The sequence below is a fragment of the Python bivittatus genome, unplaced genomic scaffold (genome assembly GCF_059951505.1).
Source record: "Python bivittatus isolate LINGU-HERP-01145 unplaced genomic scaffold, Pbiv_v1 ctg000980_np1212, whole genome shotgun sequence".
NCBI classification, from domain to species: Eukaryota; Metazoa; Chordata; class Lepidosauria; order Squamata; family Pythonidae; genus Python; species Python bivittatus.
This window is the reverse complement of record NW_028277125.1, coordinates 27979464-27991587: the sequence shown is the minus strand read 5'-3', so window position 1 is coordinate 27991587 and position 12124 is coordinate 27979464. Positions and strand designations below refer to the sequence as shown.

The 12124-nt window shown below is 36.6% G+C and overlaps 1 protein-coding gene and 1 long non-coding RNA gene across 2 annotated transcripts in view; one reads left to right on the top strand and one right to left on the bottom strand.

The window, feature by feature from the left end:
- Positions 1-12124, bottom strand: part of ATR (ATR checkpoint kinase) — a 56519-nt gene that overhangs the window by 23720 nt on the left and 20675 nt on the right. Inside the window, exons 18-30 of the mRNA XM_088132425.1 lie at positions 11329-11459; positions 11011-11154; positions 10394-10487; positions 9580-9705; positions 7611-7817; positions 7169-7282; positions 6346-6461; positions 4905-5025; positions 4631-4768; positions 3418-3625; positions 2528-2706; positions 1854-2018; positions 275-366 (exon numbers count right to left, since the gene is read on the bottom strand). Coding sequence (XP_087988551.1) covers positions 275-366; positions 1854-2018; positions 2528-2706; positions 3418-3625; positions 4631-4768; positions 4905-5025; positions 6346-6461; positions 7169-7282; positions 7611-7817; positions 9580-9705; positions 10394-10487; positions 11011-11154; positions 11329-11459 — 1835 coding nt within the window. The remainder of the gene's footprint in view (positions 1-274; positions 367-1853; positions 2019-2527; positions 2707-3417; positions 3626-4630; positions 4769-4904; positions 5026-6345; positions 6462-7168; positions 7283-7610; positions 7818-9579; positions 9706-10393; positions 10488-11010; positions 11155-11328; positions 11460-12124) is intronic.
- LOC148213560 (uncharacterized) overlaps positions 1-12124 on the top strand; it is a 52177-nt gene that overhangs the window by 25623 nt on the left and 14430 nt on the right. The gene's annotated exons all lie outside the window — the stretch shown is intronic.

Here is a 12124-nt window from a genome sequence, read left to right as displayed (position 1 = left end):
CTGCGTGCCACTGGGAAGCCAAACAGTTTACATCCCTGATGGGGAGGAATACTGTTCTCTTCTTTTCCCTAGCTAATGGGCAAAAGGTTTACATCTTAATGGTTCAAGATACATGAACCATATAACAAGAAAATAACTTCAGTTTCTAGGTGAACATGATGCTTAGTCCAGGATTTCTGGAAACCCTTACTCTAACTGCACTAGACCTGTACATATTACTCATTTTTAATAAATTTTTTAATAATTTAAATAAGGCATATGTCACCCACATTACCTTTTAGCAAGTACTCCATTCACTTGAGTGATTACAGTAGAGAACTGACCAAGACCTAACATGGACTTCACCACACCTTGATAATGAATTATCTAGAAGGGAAGCAGAATAAGAGTTACAAGCTTTCAGTCCGTTGTAATCCATAAGGAAGTGTACAAATTCTGCAGTTTATCGCTTTGTCCTCACAACCTGTCAGGCCCAGCCCAAGAACAATGGTGAAACAGTCCAGTTGAGTTCAGTTCCTTTATTTGCTTACACCATATAGACAGAAACGTGCCAGACTAAATCTATACTACTACAACTAGTGGATATACCCTGGAAGATTCTAGGGAGTAGCTATTCTTATGCTTCCCACGTTCCATCTCCAGACTGTGTTGTCTTTTGTCTCCTTGTCCTTCCTGGAATGTCCTTCCTCCTTCTTGATAGCCTTGCTCTCTGCTGCAATCTACCACACAACCACACACTGCAAGTTAGGTTAATCTTAAAACCTAACTTTTCTTTTTGCCTTCCAAAAAAAGCCCACCTGTGATCATCCAGGGACTTTCATTACTGAGTGACAATTTGATCATGTCTCTTTTTGATCTTCATCTTTATGTGGCCTGCCTTACAAAGAATAAGATGGCTCATACCTCAAAGGATTTACAATCAAGAAAATGACACAAGGAAAAGGAGAAGAATTTGCCATTACTTTAATGACATGTATTTAGGCTACACAATGTCACCAATATACTTGGGGGTGGGGGGAGAAAATTCTGTGCTTCCAAATTCACTGAAATTAAAAATGGATAGTAGAAGAGGAGGAGGAGGAGGAGAAGGAAGGCAAGGGTAGCAAAAGATGAGTTGGCAGATGTAGCTACTTGTACATTAAAAACAATTATATTTAAGAGTAAGAATTTTAAAAATATAATCTTCTGTAACATTTATTCCTTTATAGACCAATGTGCCTTCAGTCCTTACCAGGAGACAAACTGTTCCCAGTCAGTTTTCTGGCTCTGGGTATGCACATCTTTCCTTCCAATACTTCACTCCACTTGTGCTCCCAACATCTGTTGCCTGAGGCAATTGCCTTATATTGCTCAACTGGCTGCTCCTTCCCACTTCTGACATTCCCAAATATTATTCCTGTTAGTCATACCTGTCCATACTTCATTCTATCTTATAAAGAAATTAAATTTTGAAAACTATGTGACTTGTAGTTGGTTTCTTCCTGCCCACATAAACAGAACATTTGATTCAGGATACTGCTTTACCATTCTCCCCATAATCATTTTACGCCCTTGAATACTTCCCCATTACAATTTAAGAACACAGCCAATCCATTTATAATGTGCTTCAATTTTAAGTCAAGCAAAAGCTTCTGCTTGCTGGACTGTGTTCTGCGCCTCTTGCAAAAGAGACAGACCTTGGTTTTTCTAGTTCAGGAGCTATTCCTTGTTGCTATGGTTCTCTTGGAGAAGTGAGGAAGTGTCAAGGAAGTGACAAATTATATTGATTATCTGTGATAAACATTTGGGTCACATTTATTTGAGTTATTTTAAAGTAAATGCCAAATAGAAAAAGTCTCTGTTATGGAAGTTACCTGCTCAGGTTCTAGCTGAATTGCTCTATCATAGCAAGCAGTGGCATCTCTCAGCAACCCAATGCTTTCATGTTCAAGGATTTGTTCTTTGAGAGACGGCTCAGCCTTCCGCAATGCACTCACTCCTTCTACTCCATCTGGTTCATGCATTGCTGCATAGAGTTTCTTTGAGTAAAGAGGAAAAACATTTGCTATCAGAAAGCATTCTGCCAAAAAGTCACATGTGAGAGTTGTCCTTAAAGTTATTTAAGAACACCTTCATGTTCCATCATCATCTTCAAGATTCAGTTCTACTATAATTTTTAATATACTGTTAACTTTAAGAACCATTTCCTTTTTCTTTTGTTTTTGCTCTGAGTAAAGATTTAAATATACAGAATTAGAATTGTACATTTCTCTTAATGGAAAAGAAATAACCTATCAGTACTGAAAATTTAACTCTCCTTTCCCCAGCCATATCTGACCCAAAAAATCTGATCTCAACTTTTTTTCTTTTAAAACAACTTATATAATTTTATCTAATTTTAAGTTTTTATTAAATAAGGGCATTATTAGTGAAAAAAATAAAATAGCAACTTTGGTATCCAATTAAGCCACTAGTACAATAAGACAGTGAAAGTGACAGTGTAACATAGAAATTGAACTTTATTCTATTTTAAAACAAAATATTAAACCTGAAGAAATCCAAGATGTTTTTGAATGTTTTGTTTCTTTTCTATGATGAATGATTCAAAGTGCATTACTGCTCTGGTATAAGCTTTGGAGCGAAAAGAAGCCACAGCCAACGTGTCCTGGGGTATGAGGTCAAGAAAGCGAGCTACATTTTGATATTCTTCATATTCCTCATTTGATGCTATGAAATAAAAGTTTTAAAAGGGCACGTCAAACTTCATCTTTCCATGGAGGTCTAGAACAGCTCCCCATTGACATCCCCCCTCCACCGCAATATTCACAAGAAAGTGGGACTGCCTGAGTCTCCTAAAATAGCTTTTTTCCCCAAGGCTTTTGCTGGAATTTTAATTGATTTTCTAATCCATTCTTACATTTTTGACTGCATGTATTCAGACTACACAAAGCATTTAAAAAGGTACTTTATAAATACATTACTGTGAACAAAACTTATCTTTGAAATGTTAACGCTAATGTGTCCTTGCAAAGATGCAGCTGGTGTCTCTGCATGCAATGCACATTATGCAGTAGCATTTAAAAGTTTGTGAACGCTTTTGAATTTTCAATATTTCTGCAACATTTCTCCTTAACTCTGTTAAATCAGTACTGAGTAAAGAAATCCCTGCTTTCCACTTTCATCAGGTGGTAAGAATAAAAGCATAACTAATTATTTATCAAAGAAATGGATACATGACTTTGGAATAACTGAGAATGTTGGAAATTTCTTAAATTTACTTATAAAAGTAGTTCTTGTTTAAAATGTTTTTTCTATTAAGACTTCAATACATCCTGTACTTTTTTCTGCTTATTGGCCAAATAATGAGGTTCCTTTAAGGCAATTGAAAACAGGCACACATCAAAAGTATGTCAATTGAAGCAAGGGAGAATCACCAACCTGGTAATTCCATGAGATCTTTATTTGACTTTCCAGCAGCTTTCTCAACATTCAGTTTTTGAAATTTATATCTAGCCCACTGTGTTAGATGATCAAGCATAGAAAACACTGTCTGTGTGCTTAAATGACTCAGATCAGAAGCACTATCTTCACATCGTCTTGTGCAGGTGTCATCATTTTTCAGAACAGCCATGATTTCTGCATAAACCTAGACAGCACAATATTTTAAAATTTCTTGGAATACATATTATTAAAGCTGGCTCAAACTAGAAAAAGGGCTGGTTAACACCATGAGAAACTTAATGTGAAACACTTCCGAGACAGCAGTTTCATAAGCATAAAAAAGATCCAGTATTTTTAAAAAAGACTCACAGACGTCCAAGCTTATTCTGTGTTTCATGACAATATTGGTATTGTGAACTTCCACAATTCAAGAGTCCACCAAAGAGGAACCATCTTTACTCATGGTCTCTTGATGTGTTGTCCAGCTTTTTTTTAGGACTTCAGAATATAAACCTATTTTTGTAGTGCCAGGCGCCCTCTAAGGTTGTACAGCCAATATTCAATGGCAAATTATTGAATTTCGGTGATATATTTTCTTGCTTTTAAAAAATAAGTGTTAAGTCTCGGGTAAGTGTTTACCTCACCAAAACAAAAAGTGCAAACTAGCAGATATTTCAGTCCTGTCCACACTAATAGTGATATAACCCCATTACTACTCACAACCTACCCTATTCTAAACACACTTTTTTAAAAAGCAGAGGAACAAGAGAAACAGTTTGTTTGTAAGCTGCTGTTTTTCTGTTTTTCTGCTGTTACAAGCCACTTTGCTGATGTAATTAGTGCTACATTAGTCTTATGCTTGCATTAAGCCAAAACAACCCTATTATGGCTTATTGCTATATATGAATTTGCAGAACATTTGATCCAGGAAATGAGAAGGAGATTTTGAAGTACTATTCTGAACACTTCATACTGATCCAAGTATAATGTTATGTTGAGGATAGTTACTGGGACAAAGTTATCCTACTTTCAGCTTAGCAGTCAACCGTACTTTTAGTTAACTTTGTCCCTGCAATAATAGCTGCAATATATGATGATCTGAGCCTGGAACTAAGGTAAGCAATTTAGAGATTTCTTGGGTTGGTGTAATAGCCAATGACTGCAACTGCAATGCCTTTTTAACAGGGGATACAAGTCAAGGGACATTCACCTCTTGTTGATCTTCCTGATTGCATCCCAAAAGGACATAAACAAGAATGTGAGGAAGAAGATAGATGGTCACTTTAAAGTCATTCTTCATCATAATACTGCAGCAATTAAAAACCTTACTGGCAAGATCATGTCGCACCTGGAACAAAGATTACAGTTTGAGTATAAAATTATTTTGAGAGGAAAAATATGTAAGGCTGGCATAGCTGATGAAAGTTGACAGACAACAAATATTATATAGAGCATCTAATTGAATTATTGGTTATTGTTCCTACCTTTGTTATTAGATAACCAGCCCAGGTTGCTGACCATTCTGCAAAGTTTTTGCCTAATTTACTTAAGTAAATTGGCTTCTTCATTTTAGACCAATTGATAGCCTTTTGATAACTCTTGTATCTGTAAATGGAATTTCCAGAATTTGTTAAGTTAAACAAAAGGACAATGAACCAACATCTAGCATCAGTATTTGACCTTTAACTACTCTTACTGTTAGAAAAATGTGTCTACCATTCAACTGAAATCTGCATCCCTCTAACCAATCCATGTCCTGCACTTGAATGTGATTCAGGACAGGTCTTGAAGTCTCTCATGTGACGTATTTCGTGTATATAACGAGCAACATCAAATATCAATTTAGTTACCTCTTAACAAGACTAATCATAATGAATCTTCTCAGTCGTTTACATACAACTTGGCTTTGAGTTCTGATCATCTTGCTGTTGTTCCCTGAACTTGTTCTAGTTTATCAGAATCATTCTTAAAATTATGGCAGCTGGAACTGCTCACTTTATTCATTCATTTATTTATTTATTAAATTTTTCAGCCGCCCATGTCCCCCCAATGGGGGAACTCTGGGCGATTCACAACGAACATTAAAAACATAAAATATATAAATAAATAAAACCTTAATTAAAAACTTGATGTGCTGCTAAGCTATTTAAATGACTTAGCACAATATGCGAACCAACTTATACAAAATGGGACTGCTTGTAAAAAAAAAAAGAAAAAAGGACAGGTTATAGAACTTTACTTACTTATATAATTCTACTTAAAATCAGTACAAAAATTATCCATATGCAATATTACATAATATGTAATTATTTGGTATGGGGGACGCGGTGGCGCAGCGGCTTAATGACGCTGAAAGTTGCCGGCCAGAAATGGTCGACGCTTCAGTGGTTCGAGTCCAGCCTTCGCGTTAAACAGGGTGAGCTCCTGTTTCCTTCCCAGCTCCTGTCAACGCAACAGGTCGAAAACTCACGTGAGTAGATAAATGGGTAGTCTCACTCCGGTGGGAGGAAAAATGCTGGCGGCGCCTTGCAAAAAGGAGTTGGGAGCAGTTGCCGGTAAGCGCGAAAAACCGTGCGCGCCCGAAAAGGGCGCGAAGCAACGGAAACCCCGCCTCCTGCGCTCGCCAGCTGGGCTCTGCTCTAGGAAGGAGGCTCTGGCAAACCACTTCCGAAAAACAATTGCCTTGAAAACTGCAAGGACTCGTCCAAGCAGTCACTGCAGGGTCATTAATGACTGAGCGCAGACCAAAAAAACAAAATTATTTGGTATAAGCTAATATTTGAATTGTCTGCTGGCTTGTTCAACTGTATAATTTAGTACAATGTACAATTGCGCTTAAGTAGAAAACGGAGAAAGGGCATATTTAAAAATATCTTGATTTTTTTTTTTAAGTTCAATTAAAAACACTAAATTTATTTTTGATACCGTGTTTTTAAATGAGGTTCCAGTATTTCTTGAATGTGTTCTGGAAACATTTTCCAAAGCGCTGAGCCAGCTTCATCAGTAGACATCTCACTACAGTTATAGATAGATAGCAGTTCCTTAAAAAACAACATTAAGCATTCACCTTTAATTATTTTTAAGAAATACAAAACATGAAAAATTCCACTGCTGATTGATAATAGAGCTACTGGAAAGAAAAATCTCTTTTGAGTCAAATCTGACCCCTGTTGACCACAGAAACACATGTGCAGTTTTCTTTCTCAAGTGCAGGGAATGGTGCACTATTTCCTTCTTTCAGGACATATTCTTGACTCCCTTGTACACCCTAACTCTGAATTCCCTGTTGAACTCTCACCCAAGTACTATCTAAGGCCAATCTTGCTTAACTTTCTAAGTAACCAAAGTTGGGTACATGCTGCTACCTGTTAAGGCATTACACTAATTAGCCCAGTTAAAATGTTACAACCAAATTCTGGCTCTGTTGCCAAGGCCAATGTTTCAGATGTCCAAACAAGTTAAACTCAGCAAGACTAAACGACAATCTATGACTTGGTCTTGCTAAGAAAAGAATGTATCAAAATGGTTTATTTGCCCACAAGAAAGAACAACAGGCAAAGGACATGGGGGTTCTTCAGTTGCACTCACTTGTTTAAATGAGGAGCTAAGAAGGAGCAGCACCATTCTCTATAATTCTGGTTTACCATGATCATGTTCTGACATCATGGTACTGAAAAGCAAACTACTGAATTTATTTTTGAATTTTTAAATGTTACTTAATAAATGGTATTAAAAAAAATAGCCTTACCTGAATTGCATATGAAGCAGAATCTTGAGCCCGGACATTGTCAGCATAAGCAAGGAATGCTCTTGTCAATTCCATGAGTAATCCATATGCAAAATTTGAATCTTCTACGCCCGCCTCAAAAAAAACAAACAAACCCTGTCTTAGTTATGTTAATATTCTCATTCTCATTATCCAAGTCTAACTGCAATTTTACATTAAAATAAAAGGGGCTGGAACTCCCAAGAACAATGACACACACAATTATTTTCAGCAAGAAAACTATAATACTTGTTCAGGGATCAGGACTAATTGTGAATAAGAACAATTTCTCTACCATTCTTGTGTCAAATGGATGCACTGAAACAAGTAAATTATATATAACTATAGATTTTATCATTTGATTTCCCTGATATAAAAAAGCAAACATACTAGCATTAGAGATTCTAATATTAGGAATTCTTACCACAAACAGAAGTCCTTTTCCTTGGTTGTCACTTGTTGAAAAATCCAACCTGCCAGGATCTATAGCTCCCAATTCTCCCAAACACTCCCCACAGAGTAGTCGCACGTGAGAATTCACATCCTGGCAACCAATCAGTAGGACTGTCACCAGCTGAGAAACAACTGGCTCAACAGTTTCACTATCTGTTGCATATTTTATCAGAGTTTCCTAGAAATGGGAAAAAAGAAATTATGTCCACAAATATCTACTGTATCTTTCACTGAATTGCCATTTTTTTCTCATCCTTTCATATGGAACAGCATTAAAGAATTAATATGAAATGTAGAAATGAAATAGAACAGCCTATTTAGGGGCATACTATAAAGTCAGTCCTGGAGCAAATGGACGGGGGAGATGCTATTTGTAAAATGTTTCCTTGCTGAAAAAAAACCCCATCCTTTCTTGCCCGTTCTTTAAAATCCAAGTATACCATAGAAAAAGATTTTATCAGAGTGCTCTATTCAATGCACAAGGTGGTTATTTCATAGCAGTTTTATTTACTCAGAATGTCCTTTTCCCTGCAGTCTGAAATAACAGAATCTATTTTCTCTTTGCTTTGCTTTTGTTGAATCGGTTGACTCTAAGATGTTGTAAGAAATGAACACAGAACTATTTCCATCTCCAAAGGACTAATTTGACTGACAGTGAGTCTCTAGGATTTTAGGCAGGGTGAAGCATTTTTCATTATTTGTTTCCTCAAATCTTTTTAATTTAAAATGCCAAGAATCCTTCTGCATTTGAAGCATGGCTCTACCACTGAAATATATATCTCTCATACAACATGCAACGAGTTCACCTCTCCCTTCCATTACACTCCCCCCCCCACTGCTTTTAGCAAACAATGCTAATCATGCAAGGAAACACATAACATCATGTCACTATTCAATATACATTCTAAGATAGGAATCTATGTCTCTCAAGAATCTGGACTACTCCAAATCCCTCATCACTGACTGTGCTAGCAGGGACAGATGCAGTTAGAAACCAACATCTGGAGAGTCCAAGTTCTCAACTCATTTTCTAAGACACTGAAAAAGGAAAAAGGAGAACTAAGTACAGTGGAGCTTCATACAATTAATTCCTGCTATGATGGAACAACATGGGGAGTTTTTGGGTAGAATTTGGGGAACTATGGACATGACTGTACAATCAGTGAATCAGTGATGTTGTACTTTGATCATTATGAGGACAGGATTTTCAGGATCTCCTTTTTTCAGCAATGCTGACAAGAAAGGAAGAGTAAGTTAACTGCAGGAAGATGGAGATAAGTGCTTTAAAAATTTTATAACACAGGAACACTAGCTCTATTCTCATCCAATCGGAATCAATAATTAAAATGGAAGAAATACAATTTAGGTATTTCAGACCAAGGAATGACATTATTTTTACTTATCCTAAATTTTTTAAAAAATAGTTCATGTTAATACAAAGGATAATAAACTCACTAATTTTGTTGCTAATTATAAGAAAAAAGATCACTGCAAAACTAATGAGATGTAGAAATTATTAAGTGTATTCATGCTCATAAAACTGTTTTGGGATACAGGTGGTCCTCACTTAATGACCCCAATTGGGACCAGCAACATTATCACTAAGTGACATGGTTGTTAAGTGAAATATCATGTGACTTGTGACTTACTGCCAGCTTCCCCATTGACTTTGCTTGTTGAAGCTGGCTGTGAAGATCATAAATGATGATCATGTGACCGCAGGAATGCTACGATGGCTGTAAGTTTGAGGACTAGTCATAAATCTATTTTTTCAGTACCATCGTAAGTTTGGGCAGTCACTGAATGAGGACTACTGTACTAGATTATTTGATGTATACAATTTTATGTTTGTCAAAAGCAGAGCTGACTTCAGCAGGCTTACTGGGAGTTAAGTGAATATCATATTTCAGCCTGATTCTGAGTTCCACACCTTTACATACTTGGTTTTTATATAATGTTTCCTTTAGACTGGTGAGAGCATGAATCCGAACATCTACATTCTCATGCTGAATAGCTTTCATGGAGAGCTGCAGTGCTGTCTGCAAGTCTGTGCTCCTGGAAGTTTCCTGTATGGAAAGATGATTGTAGTTTCATTAGGTTCTTTATTTTGTGGGGTACATATATCAAAATATATTTACATTTACAGGGAAAAGTTCTCTAACCCACAATTTATAAATTTACAGAGGATGGTCATGTGATTCTGCAAAACAGGCATGGCTGCTTTAAGGAGTTACAGGCAGGTGATACATTTGCATCCCCACATCCCCAAAGCATTTTTTTTTTTTTTGCCTCAGTTCTGAAGCACTGCACAGCCCTAATACTTCTGTCATGAAACCAAGTAATCTACTGAACAACTGATTCATTTATTAGTGAGCTTTCTATCTTATATATCTTACAGGAATTTAAGGCAGCTTAATGAATTATGCCCCATCAAGTCAGTGTCGACTCTTAGCGACCACATAGATAGATAGAGGTAAGGCAGCTTACCTTTTCCCTTTTTCTGGACAGAGGAACAAAGGACTAAATAAAGGATGTGTGGACTTTCATGCATTCTAAGAGATAAAGATAACTGGAGGGCCCAGTTTCCCATTTAATGATTTTTAATGAAAATAATTAATTTTGTAAATGCAGGTAGACCAAATAGCAGGATTACTAAATGAAATGCTGGAATGTTTTTGTTCTTTCAGCATCAAATACGTAGTAATTAATGTTACTTTCAAAGATTCATATTCATAATATAGAAGAAAGTAATACCTTTCTATATTCCTGAAGAACTATTTGGATTTCTTTCAGTTCTGGATGATCAGGTAAAAAATAAATTTCATGTAAGAAGTCTTGGACTGCATCCCTAACCAATAAAATAAAATTACAAAAACGGACACATTTTTAAAGCATGCACAATACAATTAAATAAACATAAATTGGAAATGGACAAGAATGTATTTTTAACTTTGGGAAATTACATCTTGGGCCAGAATAAAGAAGTCTGACTTTATTCAAACTCATAGCCATGAGTAAATTATTAAGGAACACTATTATATAATCCATACATTCTCAGAAAATAATAATCTTCCCCCTCACTCCCTCAATGTGAGAGAGAAATGTGTTAATACTGCTGCAACGTACAGCAAGGGAAAAAAAAGGAAGGAAAGAAAGAAAGAGAAGAGAAAGGAAGAAACTGCTGCTACAGGGAAAACATGAATGGACTTGATAGCAAATTTTTCATATTTTGGGGATTTATGATACATTGTTGACGGAATTTGAAACTGGGGAAGGGAGGATTTTGCAACACCATTTACTACATCTGTGTCTCGAGAAGCTTTTGTCTAACCCTAGAAAGGTAGCTTATACGCTTAAAAGTATTATGTTACCTGTTCTCCACTATAAGAAAATGGAAGATTGCTGCTGTTTCTTTTTGCTGAATGTGTATGAGGGGCAACAGAGCTACTATCACATGACTCAGAAGAGACCCAAGATGAGTGTGATCCAAGCATCGTACAAAGCAATCCCAAGCCCTAAAACATAAAAACAACATAACATATACAATATTGTTTCATATTTCTCGGTAATCAGACATTTTAAAATCAGCCATGAGCTAGGTTATATAAAAACACCAGAATAATTTGTTATTTTTAACCTTGTACTGTATACTATACAGATAAATCAGGGTTCCAGTAAAGTTTTCTTACTTGCAACACAGTTGTGGGAAATCATCTTTATATCTCAGCCCCGTCCTCAGTGTTGTCATCATCTTCACTCTCACTGCACTTATATGTTTAGGTCCCATAAGCTTCATTAAAGCCATCAAACTGTTCAATGCCTACAGTTGAGAAAAATGGGTTACTATGATACAGGAGTCAAATTCCAGATTCAGTTAAGATGCTGGTAATGACCTATATATGGCTTCGGACCGGGTTATTTGAGGGAGTGCCTCTCCCTGGTTACATCTACCCGTCCCATCAGGTCCAGCAGGAAAGGCATGTTGCGGGTCCCATCTACGAAAGAGCATAATCTGTCGGGACCCAGGAAGAGAACCTTTTCTGCCATGGCACCTGTCCTTTGAAACATCATTTCCCCAGACCTTAGACTGGTCCTGACCCTGCTGGCCTGAAGACATAGATTTGCCATCGCACTTGGGGGTCTGGTAGTAATGGAGAGCTTCTACAATGACTGTGTTAGATACGACATAGTGACTGATTTAGCCACTGATTATGATTTATTTTAATGTGGTTTTATTTATGGTTTTGTATGCCTGTATATCTGTTATAACCCATTTCTGCTTGGTTGTTGTTTTAACTGGTGTGAGCTGCCCAGAGTCACTTAGGTGAGATGGGCAGCTATACAAACTGAAATAAATAAATAAATTTTAAAAAATTATAAGCTAACAGTCCTTTAAGCTGAACAACAGGATTGGGATGTCAGGACTGGCTATGGAAAATTTAGCACCGCTTTGTTTCTTCCGTAATGCCAGGGAAGAACATGATC